The sequence below is a fragment of the Chiloscyllium plagiosum genome, unplaced genomic scaffold, assembly GCF_037043375.1.
Source record: "Chiloscyllium plagiosum isolate Xiang-an unplaced genomic scaffold, Cpla_swu_hap1 HiC_scaffold_11, whole genome shotgun sequence".
NCBI classification, from domain to species: domain Eukaryota; kingdom Metazoa; phylum Chordata; class Chondrichthyes; order Orectolobiformes; family Hemiscylliidae; genus Chiloscyllium; species Chiloscyllium plagiosum.
The window spans coordinates 86,769,699-86,791,283 of NW_028270149.1; the positions used below are offsets into that span (position 1 = coordinate 86,769,699).

The 21,585-nt window shown below is 43.9% G+C and overlaps 1 protein-coding gene across 2 annotated transcripts in view; it reads left to right on the forward strand.

The window, feature by feature from the left end:
• The window catches only part of btk (Bruton tyrosine kinase), a 133,102-nt gene that overhangs the window by 22,279 nt on the left and 89,238 nt on the right, over positions 1 to 21,585 (forward strand). For both annotated transcript variants that reach the window (XM_043704297.2, XM_087992289.1), the window contains exon 2: positions 20,242 to 20,405. In XM_043704297.2, coding sequence (XP_043560232.2) covers positions 20,280 to 20,405 — 126 coding nt within the window. In that variant the 5' untranslated portion in view covers positions 20,242 to 20,279. The remainder of the gene's footprint in view (positions 1 to 20,241; positions 20,406 to 21,585) is intronic.

The window sequence follows — 21,585 nt, forward strand, 5'->3', positions numbered from 1 at the left end:
TCTTCCAAGTCATTAATAAAAATTACAAACAGCAGAGGACCCAGAACTGATCCCTGCGGAACTCCACTTGTAACTGAGCTCCAGGCTGAATATTTACCATCTACCACCACTCTGACTTTGACCGGTTAGCCAGTTTTCTATCCAACTGGCCAAATTTCCCTCTATCCCATGCCTCCTGACTTTCCGCATAAGCCTACCATGGGGAACCTTATCAAATGCCTTACTAAAATCCATGTACACTACGTCCACTGCTCTACCCTCATCCACTTGCTTGGTCACCTCCTCAAAGAATTCAATAAGACTTGTAAGGCAAGACCTACCCTTCACAAATCCATGCTGGCTGTCCCTAATCAAGCAGTGGCTTTCCAGATACTCATAAATCCTATCCCTCAGTACCCTTTCCATTACTTTGCCTACCACTGAAGTAAGACTAATTGGCCTGTAATTCCCGGGGTTATCCCTATTCCCTTTTTTGAACAGGGGCACAACATTCGCCACTCTCCAGTCCCCTGGTACCACCCACGTTGACAGTGAAGACGAAAAGATCATTGCCAACGGCTCTGCAATTTCCTCTCTTGCTTCCCATATAATCCTAGGATATATCCCGTCAGGCCCGGGGGACTTGTCTATCCTCAAGTTGTTCAAAATGCCCAACACATCTTCCTTCCTAACAAGTATCTCTTCTAGCTTACCAGTTCGTTTCACACTCTCCTCTTCAACAATACGGTCCCTCTCATTTGTAAATACTGAAGAAAAGTACTCATTCAAGACCTCTCCTATCTCTTCCGACTCAATACACAGTCTCCCACTACTGTCCTTGATCGGACCTACCCTCGTTCTCGTCATTCTCATGTTTCTCACATACACATAAAATGCCTTGGGGTTATCCTTGATCCTATCCGCCAAAGATTTTTCATGCCCTCTCTTAGCTCTCTTAATCCCTTTCTTCAGCTCCCTCCTGGCTATCCTGTATCCCTCCAACGCTCTGTCTGAACTGAAGATGTGGCAGTAATTGGGACAGATCTCATCAAAGACTCAGCAAAGGCACAATTGGTCAAACTGCATCCTTCTGCGCTTGCATTTTATTCTGCTGCCTATGACTCGTTTTATCACCTTCAGCACCTCGAGCACCCTCAACATTTATAAATCTATGGAGAATACGCCAAGTCTATAATTTAACTCTTTAAGCACTGGTGAATCTGCACTGTACCACTTAGGAGGCCAATATCTCCTTCCTGAGGCACAGTGCACAAAACTGAAACCAATTACTCCCAATGAAGTCTGACTAAGAACTCTGACCTTTAAGTAAACTTGAAAGTTTTGCTCATTGTGTGCCTGCATCACTTATTCAGCCTCTCCTTAGAGATCAAATCTTCCAATCCTGGCAACATCCTTGTAAATCTTTTCTGAACCCTTTCAAGTTTCACAACATCCTTCCGATAGGAAGGACATCAGAATTGCATGCAATATTCCAAAAGTGGCCTAACCAAGGGATGATCACCTTATTGGGATTGTATTGTAGACCTCCTAATCGTCAGCGGGAAATTGAGAAACAAATTTGTAAGGAGATTACAGTTATCTGTAAGAATAATAGGGTGGTTACGGGTGGGGATTTTAACTTTCCAAACATACGCTGGGACTACCATAATGTTTAGGGTTTAGATGGAGAGGAATTTTTTAATGTGTACAAGAAAAGTTTCTGATTCAGTATGTGGATGTAGCTACTAGAAAAGGTGCAAAACTTGACCTACTCTTGGGAAATAAGGCAGGGCAGGTGACTGAGGTGTCAGTGGGGGAGCACTTTGGGGCAAGCGACCATAATTCTATTAGTTTTAAAATAGTGATGGAAAAGGGTAGACCAGATCTAAAAGTTGAAGTTCTAAATTTGAGGAAGGCTAATTTTGACAGTATTAGATAAAAACTTTTAAAGTCTGATTGGGGATAGATGTTCGCAGGTAAAGGGACAGCTGGAAAATGGGAAGCTCTCAAAAATGAGATACTAAGAGTCAAGAGACAGTATATTCCTGTTAGGGTGAAAGGAAAGGCTGGTAGGTGTAGAGAATGCTGGATGACTAAAGAAATTGAGGTTTTAGTTGAGAAAGAAAAGGAAGCATATGTAAGGTATAGACAGGATCGATCGAGTAAATCCTTAGAAGAGTATAGAAGCAGTAGGAGTATACTTAAGAAGGAAATCAGAAGGGCAAAAAAAGGACATGAGATAGCTTTGGCAAATAGAATTAAGGAAAGGCAGTAGTGTCCAATCCATCTTGGCATCCATGAATGGCACAGATTCCCACCTTGTTTTTTGAAGGACTCCACACAAGAGACCACTGTGTATTAGAACTCAGTCTAAAAGCTTTGCTCAGCAGCTTCTTTGTCAAACAATCACACCCCTAGCTTGTACGATTTGCTGAGGAAGTCGAGCAGCCAATGGTTTAAAGTGCAGAGCAAGAAGAATGTATTTTTTTTGTGCATTTAGTTCCTCTTCTGTTTCTGCTCTATGCAAGTTCAGTATAGTCGGAATTGACTGCTGTCTACTGTTAAAGGATCTTAGACAATATTTGACATGGCTGGTGTAGACTAGACAGTAAAGGCAACAACCCTTCATGTTTAAGGACTTGTTGACTAAAACCTTTTCTTTTCAGAGTTGCAACTTCGGTTTTGCAGAAGGGTGAAATATGTATTGTTCTGAGAGTGAAACTGAACAAAACAGCAGTACTAATACCCTGAAAGGCAGTACGCAGATGGGGGAGGGGGTGGAGAAATCTACTCCTCCAGGACATCTGTGAAAACATGCAGATGGAATTGCTCATGAGGCTGGAGGTGATTGGGGGTCTGCTGACAGGAGAAAGGCTTGAGGAGATGGGGAGGCACATATGGAGCCAGCCTCCTGTTGGGTCTGGTGGGTCTATTCTCATAACTGACCTGGTTGTAGAAACATGAAGAGTTGGAGGCCATTCGACTCTTTAAGCCTGCTCCACCAATCAGTATCATTATGGCTGATCATTCTACTTGTTAACCTCTTCCTGCTTTGTCCCCATACACTTTGATCACCCTAAAAATTATGTCTAACTCCCACTTAAAAATATTCAATGTTTTGGCCTCAACCGTTGTCCGTGGCAGAGAACTCTATCTTGCGTGAAGAAATTTCCCCTCATCTCAGTCTCATATCCTTGCAGTGTGACCCCTGATCTCCCAAATATCAGGAACATCCTTCCAGTGTTTACCCTGTCTAGTCCTGACAAAGAACCTATAGGTTTTATTAACACTTCACTGACATGTACAGATCATTGACACTTTATGGGCCAATCCAATTAATTTGAGTCAAAATTTGACAATAGTTACTAATCATCAATGATCCAGCTGTCCATCTGTATTCCAGTTTCAAATTGGCGAGATAGGAAAAAGAATGGCAGCACCATCTGGTTTATCTTCACTTCCTCTTCTTTTTAAGAATAATAAGTACTGATGAGGCATGTGAATGTAATGTTGGAGAGAGAGAGAGAAAAAAAATGATTCTTGCAATGTGCATTTCCTGTCTGTCACACTTCAAGTATCACACATCTGCAGCAGTCAGATAACATACTGCTGAAGAACACTGAAAGCAGAATGTCTGCACACAGGCTGAAGCCACCAGCATCACTCTGAGCGTCAAAATGAGGCAACAAAAATGGAAGGCATTGTGATTCTAGCGCAGATCTCCTCCCTCACCATCATCAACACAACCCCCACAAAAGCAATTAGAGAAAAAAAATTATCTTCCTGTCGTTTACAACTGTTACTAAAATAGGTGCCTACGTAGGCCACCAATGATACAGGATAGCTCTGCTGGGGAGGGGGTTGGGGTGAAAATCAATCACCTGCCTGAGAGGCCTGTTGCTGTGGTAATTGTTGCTGTCTAAGGGACCTATACTGATTGTTGTCTCGAAACAGCCTCAATCCCCTGCAATCGTGCACTCACCTAAAATGACCCTGCATGTGGAGTAGAGTTAGTGACAGTAGGTGGAATCTGTCATAGAGTCATACAGCATGGAAACAGACCCTTTGGTCCAACCAATCCATGCCGAACAAATATCCTGAATTAATTTATTCCTATTTGCCAGCATTTGGCCCATATCCCTTTAAACCCTTCATATTCGTAGACATGTACAGATGCCTTTTAAATGTTGTAATTTACCAGCCTCCATGATTTCCTCTGGCAACTCATTCCATACAGCACCACCCTTTGTTGCCTCTTAGGTCCCTTTAATATCTTTCCCCACTCAGATTAAACTCGTTTTGGATTCCCCTGCACTGGGAAAAGACCTTGGCCAATCACTGTATCCATGCCTCTCATTTTATAAACCTCTATAAGGTCACCCCTCAGCCTCTGACACTCCAAGGAAATAGCCCTAGCCTATTCCACCACTCTGAATAGCTCAAACCTTCAAATCCTGTTAACAACCTTGTAAATCTTTTCTGCACCGTTTCAGATTTAACAATGTCTTTCCTTTAGTATGGAGATCAGAATTGAAAGCAATATTCCAAAAATGGCCTAAACAATGTCTTGTACAGCCACAACATGACATCCCAACTCCTATACTCAATGGATTGACCAATAAAGGCAAGGGAACCAAATTGCCTTCTTTACCACCCTCTCTACCTGTGACTCCACTTTAAAAGACTATGAATCTGCACTCCAAGGACTCCTTGTTGTTCAGCATTCCCCAGAATTATACCCTTAAGTATATAAGTCCTAGCCTGATTTGCACCACCTCACATTTATTGAAATTAAACTCCATCTACCACGCCTCGGCCCATTGGTCCATCTGATCAAAGTCCCATTGTACCCTGAGATAACCTTCTTTACTGGCTAATGATTTTGGTGTCATCAACATTGGAACATTTCTAATTAAGTAGTCTTGAAATGTAGTCAGTATTATAATGTTAGAAACAAAAAGCTGCAGAATCTGGAATCTAAGGTAGACAACCAGGAGGCTGGGAGAACACAGCAAGCCAAGTAGCAGCAGGAGGTGGAGAAGTCAACGTTTCAGGTGTAAACTAAAAAGGCTTACACCAGTATTGTAATGTGGCAGCCAAGATGTGCTCACAGTGATCTCCTGCAAACAACCATGCGGATTGGAAAATATATATTGATGAAAACCCTGGGGTGAACTGGCTTGCTCGACTCCAAATCTGGCCTGGGCCTTTCGGGACTGGGAGTAGAATCCATGACTCTACGAGAGTCAAAGTGGAGTGCAAGCAAAGTGCTGAAAGTGACCAACTAGCAGGTGAAAGTGGCATCATTCAGTCTTACAAATACAACATTGGATTGGGTAATATGACTTTTCTCCAGCAAATACAGGCTCAGTGTGCTAAATGGCATTCTGTAAGATTCCATTCAATGAATTGCTGGACCAGAAATTTGTTTTTTCCATGGTATTTGTACTGCTTAGACAGCAGTACATTCACCCCACGGCTGTCCAGGTGCGTTGCTGACTATGGGGGATTTTCTTTCTGGTATTTTAGAAAGATTCTCTTCAAAAACTCACAGATATTTTTCTCAGAACTGTGAAAAATGAGGCAGAGGGTCAATGCTGAGGAAGTGCTGCACTGTCAGAGGGTCAGTACTGAGGGAGTGCAGCACTGTTACAGGGTCAGTACTGAGGGAGTGCAGCACTGTTACAGGGTCAGTACTGAAGGAGTGCTGCATTGTCTAAGGGTAAGTGCTGAAGGAGTGCTGCACTGTCAATGGAACAGTATTGGGGGAGTGCTGCACTGTCAGATGTCAATACTGAGGGAGAACTGCGTTGTCGGACATTTCTCTCAGAACTCTGAAAAATGCAGAAAGACGATCAGTACTGAGGGGGTGCTCCACTGAAAAGGGTTAGTACTTAGTGAGTGCTGCACTATCAAAAAGTCAGTGTTGAGTGACTGCCGCACTGTCAGAGGGTTAATACTGAGGGGATGCTGCCCGGTTAGAGTGTTAGTACTGAGGGAATGCAGTACTGTCAGGAGATCTGTATTGAAAGGGTGCTGCACTGTCAGAGACACAGTGTTGAAAGAGTGCTGCATGGTAGAACAGTAGATTAGAATCTGTGCTGGAGAAAACCACAGCAACACAAACACATAATGTCAGATGAATGATATGATTGCCTCCGCCCCAGAGAGAGCTGGAGTGAACCCACCCTGTCAGCATGACCATGCCTGAAGCTTGAGTGGAACGCAGTGTCAGAGTCCATTCCAGGGAAACCAATTTGATTAATTTCACATATAGATAATGTAGTCCAGAACAATGTGGTTTCTCTGTTTCTCTGTCATAGTATTATGGTCAAGAGCAAGACGTGAATTCAGTTATTATTTCCATCCATTGGTGGGAGGCACGGTGGCACAGTGGTTAACACTGCTGCCTCACAGTGCCAGAGACCCGGGTTCATTTCCCGCCTCAGGCGACTGACTGTGTGGAGTTTGCACATTCTCCCCGTGTCTGCGTGGGTTTCCTCCGGGTGCTCCGGTTTCCTCCCACAGTCCAAAAATGTGCAGGTCAGGTGAATTGGCCATGCTAAATTGCCCGTAGTGTTAGGTGCAGGGGTAAATGTAGGGGAATGAGTCTGGGTGGGTTGCGCTTCGGCGGGTCGGTGTGGACTTGTTGGGCTGAAGGGCCTGTTTCCACACTGTAAGTAATCTAATCCACATTTCCTGTCTGTAACAGGGATTATCTTTAATTTGTTTTCTCTTTTTCCTCATTTAAAAGATGTGGTGATGTGTTTCTCCAAATCTTCCTTGTTTCCACACTGTAAGTAAGTAATCTAAAGTAAGTAATCTAAAAGGGTTTGTATTGCATTGAAAACCCAGAGTAACAGTTCGTAATACACATTCACACACATTAATGGGAAAGGAAGAATTTACAAATTCCTTCAAATCATGGGTATTGGAATGAGTTCTCTTGAATAAGACTTTGTAGTAAATCAATGCCCAGTTGAGGTTGTCCATTGGCTGTGCACAGATATCTCCATTTTAAGAGTTGAGTCACAGTCAAGTTGCCGATAAAGGTGTCGTAGTTGTAAGCTGTGAACCAACTTACCCCATGTACAGAACCTTCCTTTCAGAAACAAATGGAATCAAATGTTGAGGGTCATTGAGATTAGAGACAGCCATTTAGCTAAACCTATTTTTATCTTACCCTTTAGGTGTTCTAAGCAGGCTGACCATCGAAGCTTTAGATTCACAGAAGTTTCAATCAGATTATTGGGGCTTTTGGTAATGCAATCAGCTACTGAGGTAGTTTTGCTGCTCTATCATGAGACACCATTGTGTTTTATAGCATATCACTATGGAACATTTGCACCAAGCTAATTGATAATGAGTTGTCATAGTTTCTTCGCTCAGAACTAGCTAAGGTAGCAATTCCGGCTCCAGATCTTTCATGTTGGCTTGGCTCGAATGCTCCCCCCATACACAGATTGTCACATTTCAGGAGGCAATATTTGCTTTTGTCCTGATATTTGGTAGAAATTTGAAAGCAGTCAACTTGCTCATTCTGTGTTCAATAGCAGCCATTTTAAAATCCAGCAAACGTCCATTTTCTAAAGAAAGAATTCAAACAAACTATTGCAGTTCTGGACCTTATCCACACACACATACATGGTTTCTCATCTTCTTTCGACTCTTTTTTCTTTCTCTCTTTTTGTCTTTCCTTTCCCTACGTTTATTTTCCTTTCTCCTTTTTCATTTGTCTTCTTTCACTTTTTGTTTGTTGTGTGGTTTTTAATTTTGTCCACCCCAATCCAACACCAGCACTTCCATTCATTTTTTTTTGTATTCGGTCCTCAGGCCCCAATTATTTACAATCTACATTATTGACTTGGATGCAGACATACTGTCGCCAAATTTGCAGAAGACATGAAAATAGGTAGGAAAGTAAGCTGCAGTGAAAAAAATAAGAAACCATATCTGGATTTGGATAGATCAGTGGAATAGTCCAAAATTTGGCAAATGGTGTTTAATGTGGATAAGTGTGAGGTTATCCATTTTTATTGGAGGAAAAGAAAGGCAATTTAATTGCATAAATAGAGAGAAACTTCAGACTGTTTTGGTGCAGAGGGATCTAGGTGCCCTGAAACACTGAAAACTAGTATGCAAGTACAGCAGAAAATAAGAAAGGAAAATGGCATTTATTGTCAAAGGAACAGATTATAAAAGTAGAGTACAAGGCAGTAGTGAGACTATACCTGGAGTATGGCCTACAGTTTAGGTCCCCTTACTTGAAGAAACTGAGGACTGCAGACGCTGGAGATCAAAGAGTGTGGTGCTAGAAATGCACAGTCGATCAGGCAGCATCTGAGGAGCAGGAGAGTTAATGTTTCAAGCATAAGCTCTTCATCAAGTATTGGAGGGAGGATGGGGCTGAGAGGTAAATGGGAGGGGGTTGAGCTTGGGGAGGTTGCTGGGAATGCGATAGGTAGATGAAGGGTGGGGGTGGTGGTGACAGGTCAGAGAGGAAGTTAGAGTGTATAGGTGGGAGGGAAGATAGACTGTGGGACAGTTCAAGAGGGCGGTGCTGAAATTGGATCTGAGATAAGTGGGGAAATGGGGAAAGTGGTGAAATCCACATCGATCACGTGTGGTTGAATGGTCCCAAGGTGGAAGATGAGGCGTTCTTCCTCCAGGCGTCGGGTGGCTAGAGTATGGAGGTGGTGGAGGCCCAGGACTTGCATGTCCTTGGAGGAGTGTGAGGGGGAGTAAAGGTGTTCAGCCACAGGGTAGTGGGGTTGTTTAGTGCATGTGTCCCACTTCAGAGAACATCTCTGGGACACGCGCACTAAATAACCTCACCATCCTGTGGCTGAACATTTTAACTCCCCCTCCCACTCCGCCAAGGACATGCGGCCCTGGGCCTCCTCCACTGCCAAACTCTAGCCACCCTGGAGGAAGAACGCCTCATCTTCTGCCTTGGGACCCCCAAAACCATATGGGATCAATGTGAATTTCACCAATTTTCCCAGTTCCCTTCCCCCCAGCTTATCCCAGATCCAACCTTCAAATCGGGCACCATCCTCTTGAACTGTCCTACCTGCCCATCTTTCTTCCCACCTATCCACTCCACGCTCCACCCTCCACTCCAACTGTCACCTTCATCCCCACCTTCATCTACCCAGCCACCTTCTCCTCAGCCCCACCCCTCTCCCATTTATCTCTCAGCCTCCTTGTGCCACACCCCCCATTCTTGATGAAGCGCGAAACATAGACTCTCCTGCTTCTTGGATGCTGCCTGACCGGCTGTGCTTCCCCAGCACCATTCTCCCCTTATTTGAGTATGGATGTAATTATACTGGAGGCAGTTTATAGAGGGTTCACTGGATTGACTCCAGAATTGAGAGGTTTGTCTTTTGAAGAGAGATTGGTAGTTTAGGCCGACAGTCTCGTGAGTTTAGAAGAATAAGAGAAGATCTCATTGAGGTAGATAAGATGCTTAATGGGCTGACAAACTCAGCATAGAGAGGATGAATCCTCATGTGGGATAATCTAGAAGAGAGAGGTCGTAAATTTAGGATAAGGGTAAGCAGATTTAAAACAGAGATGAGGAGAAATGACTTCTCTCGTAGGGCTGTGAATCTGTGGAATTCAGTATCCCAGAATGCGGTGCACATCGGAATACTGAATAAATTTAAGGAGGAGAGATGGACATTTTTAATTGGTCACAGGTTGAATGGTTATGAGAAGCGGGTAGGAAAATGGATTCGAGGCCAAGATGAGATCAGCTATGATCGGATTAAAAGGTGGAGCAGGCTTGAGAGGTAGAATGGCCTACTCCTCTTCATAATTCTTACATTACTTTTTTCTGATTGTTTGTGGAGCTTGCCTGATAATGGATGAAGGGATAATGATCAGGATGATTCGCAATAACAGTAGCTGCTCGATGTGCCTGTGCCGTAGCTCTGGTGAGTCAGGCTGCAGGTGTTGCTTGTACACAGCTGAGGGGCAGTTGGTGACCTTTGTGTGGCTGACAGGAAGCAAATCAGGAAGGTCAGCAATGCAACTTGAAATGATTTTACATAGATGAATAAAAAGAGGAAGCAACTCCTGCACGTGAGTAAGAGCTGTCTGTACTTTTGAAAGTTCACTCGGTTATTGGAAAATGGGCCCAGTGAAGTGAAGAGAGAATTCATTCAACGCAGCAGGGTCAAATGAGCCGAACGTATTTTCTTGCAAAATTACCAACTGTGTTTTAACAGAACGCTTCACCTTTCCAAATGATCCCAAAGACACAACCAGTGGAAGATATGAACAAGGTACAGGAGTAGGCCCCTCAGCCTTTGTGCTTGCACGGCTATTCATTAACATTATGGCTGATCTGATTTTAATCTCAACTCTACATTCCTGCAAATCCCAATAATCTTTTACCCACTTGATAATCAAAACTCTATCTACCTCTGCAGAAAGAAAAATTAAAGATTCTGAATTTACTGCTTTTTTTGAGAAAGGGAATTCCAAAGATTCACAACCCTCTGACAGAAACAATGTTTCCTCATCTCTGTTTTAAATGGGCATCCCTAAACTCTGATTCCTAGTTCCAAATTCTCCCAAAAGAGGAAATATCCTTTCCACATGCACCCAGTCAAGTCTCCTCAGGATCTTACATGCTTCAACTAAGTCGCCTCTCACTCTTCTGAATTCTTCTAGCCTGTCTAGCCTTTCCTCATAAAAGCAGTCAATGACTCAATAAGGAACACTTATCAAGTGTTTTTACTATTATAATAGAATAAATTGACAGCCAACTTTAACAAAGCAAGATCTCACATGTTGTTATGCTGGTCAGGGCCTTGCAACCTCTGGACATCTTCCATCTTGTGAGGCATGCTTTGCTCTGTGGTGCTGAACTTTGGTGTCTCAGACTCCACTCTTTAGCTTGGCCATCTTCGCCATGTTTGCTGAAGAGGGAGAGTGTGGGTTGAGAAGGTGGAGGATTTTCTGGCTCCTCTTTTCTCTGAGCTGCTTTTTGGCCAATGACCCTTTCAGTTCTCGTTTGCTCTTCCAAAGCTTGTCCTTGAGATGTTGCCACTGGCTGTCTCTCAGTTGACAGTGTTCACAGGGTCATGACCTAGTGCGAATTGACTTTATATAAGATCTTTGGAGAAATGGTTTCATCTGACTAATAAATATGGCAGAGGCAACACAGACTTCACTGGTTTAGTACTGAATGTATGGTGTTGGAATTAATACACTCCAGGAGCTCTGTGAGGAAAGAAACTATTTGACATTTTCTCCTGCCGAGCCGACGTTGTCCACGTCCAACCACTGTGGAAGAGTATGCTGAGGACTCAGCCTTGGTAGACTCATGGATTGGCTTGGACATCCAGAGAATCCATAGAATCCTGACAGTGTGGAAACAGGCCCTTTGGCCCAACACGTCCACACCATTCCTCCGAAGAGTAACCCACCCAGACCCATTCCCCTACATTTCCCTCTGACTAATGCACTTAACACTATGGGCAATTTAGCTTGGCAAATTCACCTGAGCTGCACATTTTTGGACTGTGGGAGGAAACCAGAGCAGCCGGAGGAAACCCACGTAGACACAGGGCGAACATGCAAACTCCACACAGACAGTTGCCCGAGGCTGGATTCGAAACCGGGTCCTTGGGGCGATGAGGCAGCAATGCTAACCACTGAACCACTGTGCCATGAAAGCAACTCCCCTGATGCCATTCACCTGAAATAGGGCCTCAGTTTATTATCTCATTGGTTATAAAAGTGACACTCAAACAGAGCAGCTCTCCCTCAGTACTTCCCCGGTATGTCAGCAGAGATTGGGTGTTTCCAGAGTGGGACTTGAAGCCACAACCCCTGGACTCAGAGGGTAGCCTAGGGTCACTGCAGAGCTCTGATTCTAGACAATGTCACAAGGGATTCAATCAGGAATGTGCTGTTAGCTGCTCTAAGCTGTGCTGACTATGGTAAAGAAACAAACCTCAGTGAGAGAGTATTCCTGTGGGTTGGCATGATGTTCCCCATGATTATTGTTCCATTAGCAATCAGTCAGTAAGTTCAAGCTTAAAGAACGTTATCTTCAACAGATCACACAGAGGCGAAATTAACCTTTGCAAATGGACCCTAGACCAGAATCAACCCCTTCAGGAGAGAGAAAGAGAATCAGCAACTTCAATGGGGAGTGGGGAAGAGAGAGAGAGAGAGTCAGCACCCAGAGGAGAGAAAGAGTCAATGCCTTCAGGGGGAAGAGACATTTCTGAGGAAAGGTCATTGGACCTGAAGCATTAACTCTGCTTCCTGCCACAGCTGCTGGACCTGCTGTGATTTTTCAGCAATTTCTGATTTTGTTTCTGATTTCCAGCATCCACAGTTCTTTGTTTTTTTTTAGTATCCACACCATAATTTCCACATGGCCTTCCAGAACAAGAACAAAGAACAAAGAAAATTTACAGCCCAGGAACAGGTCCTTCGGCCCTCCAAGTCTGAGCCGATCCAAATCCACTGTCTAAACTTATCGCCCAATTCCTAAGCATCCTTATCCCTCTGCTCCCCACCTACTCATGCATCTGTCCAGACGCACCTTAAATGAATCTACAGTACCTGCCTCTACTACCTTTGCTTGCAACGCGTTCCAGACACCTACCACCGTCTGGATGTAGGTTCGCTCACTGAGCTGGAAGGTTCATTTCCAGACGTTTCATCACCCTACTATGTAACATCTTCAGTGGGCCTCAGGCGAAGCACTGCTGAAAATCCCTGCTTTCTATTTATATGTTTTGGTTTCTTTGGGTTGGTGATGTCATTTCCTGTGGTGATGTTATTTCCTCTGGTGAAGTCACTTCCTGTTCTTTTTCTCAGGGGGTGGTAGATGGGGTCTAACTCGATGGGTTGGTTGACAGAGTTCTGGTTGGAATGCCATGCTAATAGGAATTCTCATGCATCACTAAGACTTACCATCCTCTGTGTAAAGTACTTGCCGTGTATCTCCCCCTTAAACTTGTCACCTCTCACCTTGAACGCATGACCTCTGAATCCCTCACCCTGGGAAAAAGCTTATCTCTATCTACCCTGTCTATACCCTTCATGATTTTGTAGACCTCAATCAGGTCCCCCCCCAATCTCCTTTTTTCCAGCCTCATGTCTCCAACAGAACTAGATAGTTTGCAACTTCAGTGTCATATTTGACCCTGAGATGAGATGAGATGGGCTGCCATTTCAAAACCTTCTCTTTTGCAAAGACTTTGCACCCACTTCCATTTCTCTGATATTCCCCATCTCTCTTCCTGCCTCAGCTCCTCTGCTGCTGAAATCCTCATCCTCAGTTTAGTTCCTCCTGACACAAATATGTCAACATTATCCCAACAAGATGGCCTTCTACCTCTTTAGATCATAGTTATCAGTTCACTCAAAACAATGCTACTAGTAAACCAACTCAAAAACAAGTTCTGATCATCCATCACCCCTATCCTTGCTGACTTTCCTTGGCTTAAGTTTATTATTTAAATTGATAATTTTTTTAAGTACCTTGTCATATTTTCGCCCCTTCCTTCTGTCACCTCCTCTAGTCCTAGAATGCCTTACGCATATCACTCCATCAAACTTTCCTTCCTATTATCCCCGTATCTTCACGCCACCATCCAGTTATGCTGTCAGCTATCTCAATCTCATCGAGTCATAGAGATGTACAGCATGGAAAAAGACCCTTCAATCCATCTTGTCCATGCTGACTAGCTATCCTAAACTAATCTAATCCCATTTGCCAGCATTTGGGCCATATGACTCTAAACCTTTCCTATTCACGTATCCATCCAAATGCCTTTTAAATGTTGGAATTTTACCTGCCTCCACCACCCTCATCTGGTAGCTCATTCCATACATGCATCACCATCTGTGTGAAAATGTTATGCCTTTGATTCCTTTTAAACTTTATCTCTCTCACCTTAAACCCATGCCTTTTAGTTTTGGACTCCCCTACCCTGGGAAAAACCTATCATGCCCCTCATGATTTTATAAGCCTCTGTTTCATCACCCCTCAGCTTCCAACACTCCAGGGAGAAAAGCCCCAGCCTAATCAGCCTTTCCCTATAGCTCAAATCCTCCAATCCTGGTAACATCCTTTTCTGAACCCTTTCAAGTTTAGCAACATCTTTCCTACAGCAGGGAGACCAGAATTGAATTCAATATTGTAAAAGTGGTCCCACCAATGTCCTGAGATCTGCAACGTGACACTTCAACTTCTATACTCAATGTTCTGACCAATGAAGACAAGTGTGCCAAACACCTTCTTCACCACCCTGTCTATTTGCGACTCCACTTTCAAAGAACTATGCACCTGTACCCAATGTCTCTTTTTTTCTGCAACACTCCCCAGGATGCGACCATGAAGTGTATAATTCCTGGCGTGGTTTGCTTTCCATAATGTAGTACCTCACATTTACCTGAAGTAAACTCCATGTACCACTCCCCAGAGGATTGGCCCATCTGATCAAGGTCCCGTTGTACTTTGAGATACTCTTCTTCACTGTCCGCTACACCACTAATTTTGGTGTCATCTGCAAACTTACTAACCATATCTCTTATATTCACATCCAAATCATTCATATAACTGACAAAAAGCAGTGGACCCAGCACCGATACTTACGACACATCACTTGTCACAGGCCTCAATCTGATAATCAATCCTCTACCATCACCTTCTGTTTTTGACTTTCAAACAAATTTTATATCCAATTGGCTAAACCCACTGGATTCCACGTGATCTAACTTTGCCAACCAGTCTGCTATGCAGAACCTTGTTGAACGCCTTGCTGAAGTTCATATAAACATCTGCTCAGCTTTCAGCAATCTTCTTTGTCACATCTGCAAAAGACTCAGTCAAGTTAGTGAGGTATGATTGCCCATGCGCAAAGCTATGTTGACTGTGCCTAATCAGTTTGTACCTTTCCAAATACAGGTAAATCTTGTCCCTCAGAATCCCCTCCAACAACTGATGTCAAGGTCTAATTCCCTGATGTTTCCTCACCAACTTTCATTAAATAGTGACACCAGATTAGACGCCCTCCACTCTTCTGGCACTTCACCTATACCTTCTGATGATACAAATATCTGAGCAAGGGGCTCATCAATCTCTTCCTTAGATTCCCACAAAGTTCTGCGATACATCTGATTAGGTCCAAGGGGATTTATCCACCTTTATACAACACTTTTCAAGCCATCACTGTTTATTTCCTCAAGTTCCCTAGCTTCCAAATCCTTCTCCACAGTAAATATTGATATGAAATATTAATTTATTATCTCACCTATCTTCTGTGGTTCCATAACCTTTAAGAGGCTCCATTCTCGACCTAGTTACTCTTTTAAAGTTTGTGCAAAGATTTGTAGCTCGGGTGCTCGTTGTTGTGGTTCTGTTCACCGAGCTGGAAGTTTTTGTTGCAAACGTTTCGTCCCCTGGCTAGGCGACATCATCAGTGCTTGGGAGCCTCCTGCGAAGCGCTTCTTTGATGTTTCCTCCGGTGTTTATAGTGGTCTGTCCCTGCCGCTTCCGGTTGTCAGTTTCAGCTGTCCGCTGTAGTGATTGGTATATTGGGTCCAGGTCGATGTGTTTGTTGATGGCGTTTGTGGCCCCTAGAGGCATGGCATTCATCCACAAACTCCATCAACAAACACATCGACCTGGACCCAATATACCAACCACTACAGCGGACAGCTGAAACTGACAACCGGAAGCGGCAGGGACAGACCACTATAAACACCGGAGGAAACATCAAAGAAGCGCTTCGCAGGAGGCTCCCAAGCACTGATGATGTCGCCTAGCCAGGGGACGAAACGTTTGCAACAAAAACTTCCAGCTCGGCGAACAGAACCACAACAGTTACTCTTTTGCCCTTCATGTACTTATAGAAGCTCTTTGGAATCTCTTTAACCCTATTTGCCATACCTATTTCATGACCCTTTTGTGCCCTCCTGGTTTCACCCTTGAGTATGCCCCGACTGCCCTTATAGGGATTCACTCAATCCCAATTGTCTATACCTGTCATAAGCCTCCTTCTTTTTCTTGACTAGAGCCTCAATTTCTCTTGTCCTTCAATATTCCTTACACTTATCACTTTATTCCTCACCCTAACAAGAACATACTGTCTCTGAATTCCTGTTTTCGCATTTTTGAAGGCCTCCCACTTTCAAACCATTCCTTTATCTGCGAACAGCCACTCCCAATCAACTTTCGAAATTTGATAGTTTCTGCCTAATTTGGTCTTCCTCCAATTTAGAACTTTAACTGTTAGATCAGATCTACCCTTTTCTATGGCTATTTTAAAACTATTGGATTTTGGTCATTTGCCCCAAAGTGCTTCCCCACTGGCACCGCAGTCACTGGCCCTGCCTTATTTCCCAAGAGAAGGTCAAGTTTTGATCCTTCTCTAATGGGTACACCTACATATCAAGTCAGAAAACTTTCTTCTATACTCTTAACAAATTCCTCTCCATCCAAGCCCTTAACATTGGCAGTCCTGGTCTATGAGGAGAAAGTGAGGTCTGCAGATGCTGGAGATCAGAGCTGAAAATGTGTTGCTGGAAAAGCGCAGCAGGTCAGGCAGCATCCAGGGAACAGGAGAATCGACGTTTCGGGCATAAGCCCTTCTTCAGGAAGGATTCCCGAAACATCGATTCTCCTGTTCCCTGGATGCTGCCTGACCTGCTGCGCTTTTCCAGCAACACATTTTCAGTCCTGGTCTATGTTTGGTAAGTTAAAATCCCCTACCATTAAAACCCTATTATTCTTACAGATACCTGAGATCTCCTTACATATTTGCTTCTCAATTTATAGGCTTATAACATTAAGGTGATCATCTCTTTCTTATTTTTCAGTTCCACCCAAATAATATCACTGGATTTACTCCCAGGACTATCTTTCTAAGTACAGCTAAAATGTTATCCTTTTAACCAAAAATGCCACTCAACCTCCTCTCTTGGCCCCTTTTCTATCCTTCCTATAACATCTATACTGTGGAAGATTAATCTGTCAGTCCTGCCCCTTCTTGAGCCACATTTCTGTAACAGCTATGGTATCCCAATCCCATGTTTCTAACCATGCCCTAAGTTCATCTGTCTTACCTGTCCTTTCGCAGTGAAACAAATGCAGCTTAATTTATCAGTCTTAACTTATTCTCTACTATGCTCCTGCTTGCCTTGTCTATTTAACTTGATCCCCTTATCTACTGTACCAGCCTTAGACTTATCTCTTTTCTCACTATCTCTTTGGGCCCCACAGTCTTACGAGCTTCCATACTCCCAAGTGGTACAAGCAAATCTCCCACCTGAATAATGGTCCTCTTCCAATTCAGCAATCTGTCCTTCTTTTGCAGGTCATTTCTACCCCAGAAGGGATCCCAATGGTCTAAAATTGTGAATCCTTGCCACTCACATCAGCTCCATAGCTGTACAGTCATCTGTCCTATCCTCTTATTCCTACCCCCATTAGCACATGGAACCAGGAGTACTCCAGATATTGCTACTCACGAGGGCCTATGTTTTAACCACCTGCCTAATTTCCTACATTCTCTCCTCAGAACCTTGTTCCCTTTCTCTACCTATATCATTGACACCAATGTCTACATTGCTGGTCCCTCCCCTTTCAGAATATTTTGGGCCTATTCCGAGATATCCTTGATCCTGGCACCAGGGAGGCAACACACCACTTTGATGTCTTGCTGTCAGCTGCAGAAATGTCTGTCTGTGCCTCAGACTCGAAAATCCCCTATCACAATCGATCGCTTAGAACCTGACATACCCTTCTTTACAGTAGAGCCAGCCTCGGTAGCAGGAACCTGGCTGTCATTGCTATCTTTTCCAAAACTGCATATTTGTTTGCGATGGAAGTAGCCAAAGGAGACTCCTGTACTACCCTGTCTACTTCTACAACCTTTCCTCACAGTCACCCATCTACCTGCCTAGGGCATAAGCCATTCCTGAAGAAGGGCTTATGCCCGAAACGTCGATTCTCCTGTTCCCTGGATGCTGCCTGACCTGCTGCGCTTTTCCAGCAACACATTTTCAACAGCATCTACCTGCCTACTTCTACAACCTTTCCTTATGGTCGCCCATCTACCTGCCTACTTCTACAACCTTTCCTCACGGTCACCCATCTACCTGCCTACTTCTACAACCTTTCCTCACAGTCACCCATCTACCTGCCTACTTCTACAACCTTTCCTCACAGTCATCCATCTACCTGCCTACTTCTACACCCTTTCCTTATGGTCGCCCATCTACCTGATTATATCTGCGGTGTTTCCACCTTCCTGAAACTGCCAACTTTCTGATTCCTGTAAGTTCCTCATTGCCTCTAATTGCCGGTCCAACCACTCCATACGATCTGACAGGACATAGTCTCCAGGAACAACTGACCTCTTCCGTTCTGCAGTCCCTCAGTGATCCAGCCTTGGTTACCTCCTCTTCCTTGTCATAAACTTATCTTTATGACGCCATCATTAGCCATGGTGTCAAGCATTCCATTGGCACCCAACCCTACCTTGCCACCCAGTTCCTTAAGCTCTCCACTACTTTTATACTGTTACCTTTGGCCCTCAGCTTTGGCCCATCCCACATACTGTGCTCCCTTGCAGTGGATTCCAATTCCTTTGACAGCTATACTGCCAGGATACACAGTTGTGGTCTCCCAGTTGATCCCATTGTTTTGTAAGGTAATTGTTCTGAAAGAGTTAACTTTGAAGTTTCATATAGCTCCACCCATGGATGGTGAAAGTCTGTAGGTGGAGAAGAAACGAGGTTTCTGTGGAGACAGACTTGTCATCTCCGGGTTCTGATAGAAATTATAATTATACCTAACTAGCTAATGTAGCTTACACCCATTGCTTTAATGCAGCAAACAGTACCTTGCTGTGTAAGGCAAATGCCTATTCTTGCTAAGGCTTGATAATTTACATGTTCTGCCACTGCTAATTTGAAAGACCATTATACTTATCACTGAAAGCAGGATTTAGAGAGTCCATGGACAGATTCAAAGGCTTCCTTATGGGTCTGCTCCTGCCCTGGCCAAAGTGATCATCAACAGGTCCAGGCTGTAGATCATGAAGGAGGTGATTGTATGAACTATCTAACCCCCTTCCATGGTTATGTTGCATTCGGGTAGCCATTGAGATGGAGCATGCAGTACACCAGCACAACAGGGACCTTTAGAGGTGAGTGGGCACCATAGGGTCTGAAGTGTATCATCACCCCAGATAATAATATTTTGATTTGATTTTGAAAAGTTTCATTTGGAGTTCTGTAAGTTTCCATTAGTTGTTTGATTTTCTTTCTATTACAGTGCACCAGTAGGGCCTATTTAACCTGGTAATATTTTGTTTTAAGAGAACAGAAAGGAGATTGCTGTCACCACAAGCCACCAGTAAATGATACTGCAGCATATGACACCTATCTCCTCGCATCATCCCTCATATCCTTATTATTACTGCGCCAGCTGGGGAAAACCCACTCCTATTGGCTAATGAGCCTGTGTATCTGATTTTTACTATGTTTTCCCAGAATGCAGTAGGAGTAGGTTGATTGGAAATCCTGTTCCCATCATTTAGAATGGTGCAATTCTAGGTCACTCAATGATCTGACCCAATGATTGAAGTAGATTAGATTAGATTCCCTACAGTATGGAAACAAACCACGTGACCCACACCGACCCTCCAAAAAGTAACCCACCCAGACCCATTCCCCTACCCTATATTTACCCCTGACTAATGCACCTAACACCATGGGTAATTTAGCATGGTCAATTCACCCGACCTGCACATTTTTGGACCATGGGAGGAAATCCACGTAGACACTGGGAGATTGTGCAAGCTCCACACAGACAGTCGCCCGAAGCAGGAATTGAACCTGGTTTCCTGGCGCTGTGAGGCAGCAGTGCTAACCACCTAGTCACCTACAAAGAAATGCAAGGACAAATGCATACCCTGCAAGTGTGGAAGGCATGACTTTCAAATTTCAACAACGCACTTGGTCAGTGTGGGGATTGAACTTACACCTTGACTTTATTAGCGCCACGCTCTAACCATCTGAGCTAACTGACCTATGAATTAAAGTTAGTGTTCAAAGTCAGTTGTAAATGAGTCTTGTAAAGAGTCTTCCAGGCATCACTGGACTGTCCTCGAATTAGGGGAGGGCGAGATGATTGGCATTCATGGATCAAATTCATCTGTTTCTACTCCCATTTTTCCGTGTCCTTGACGTTTCCTTCCCCCTGTTTCTCTCTGACAGGATCTCTCAGTGGTTGTCTGCTCCCATCAAAGGTACTCATGGAGGAGGTGTTCATTAAGAGATCACAGCAGAAGAAAAAGACATCACCTCTCAACTACAAGGAGAGATTATTCATCCTGACTGACACCAAAATCTCCTATTATGAATATGACAGTGAACGAATGGTAAGTGTCTATTTTTAGTGGTTTCTGATACACCTGAAGCCTAGCTATTAACTGGAGCAATGCTGTTCAGCAGGTAGTTTGTGAGTAGCAAGAGTGTTTTTTATTCTGTCGTGAAACATGGATATCACTATCATTTATTGCCCATCTCTAGTTGCCCTTGAGAAGGTGATAGTGATCTGCCTTTTTGAACTGCTGCAGTCCACATGCTGTAGATTGACCCACAATTCCAGGATTTTGACTTAGCGACAGTGAGTGAATGGTAATATATTTCTAAGTCAGGATGGTATGTGGCTTGGAAGGGAACTTGAAAGCAGTGGTGTTCCCATGTATCTGCTGCCCTTCTCCTTCTGGTTGGAAGTGGTTGTTGTTTTGGAAGATGCTGTCTAAGGAGCATTGGTGATGGTTTTGAGAGTCGATGTTTAAGATGGTGAACGTGGTGCCAATCAGGCGGGCTGCTTTGTCCTGGTAAAACAGAAACTACCCGAAGTGAGGGCTAGATGTTTTGCATTTTCAATCCGCTGCCGTTCTTAGGCGCATCTGAGGTTGATGCGATTCTGTGAAAATGCAGCTTTCAAGTCCAATTGGGGCATCAGTTCTATGTAATCACTTTCTGCCCTCTGCATCACTGTGGTTTGTTAGGTGATCTTGAATTATTCATTGTGGGGAGGGGGGGGTTCACAGTCTTGATGGAAATCTCAGCCAATCCACACAATCACCAGCTATGTGCCCTGAATTTTAACTGGCTGAAGTTTTATCCCTTCGTTTCTCTTCAGCTTGTGGTGATTCAGCTGCTCACGACAGAGCAGGAATTGATGCTGAAGGCACAGCACTTGGGCAGTGCTCCTGCTAAGGGAGCAGGACAGCATCTCAATATCCAGAGGTCCAAAACACTATACACAACTTTTCTGTGGCTGAGGGAAAGGAACAAAGGCAACAAAATTGGACAACATTGAATGTTGGTGCCTGTTCCTCAATTGTGCACTAAGTTTGGAGCACCTAATGGGGTTAAGAATCCATTAGTCACCCAAAATATCTTGATTAATTCTGATTGCTGAGGACTTGAGATAAAAATCTAAGCCCGTTGTGGTGCACTCCGTTTGTGATGTGCTGAGTCAGAGATTGCTAGCCCTGATTTGTCAGGTCAGCACATTCAAATAGTGCCAAGTGTCCCACTTCCTAC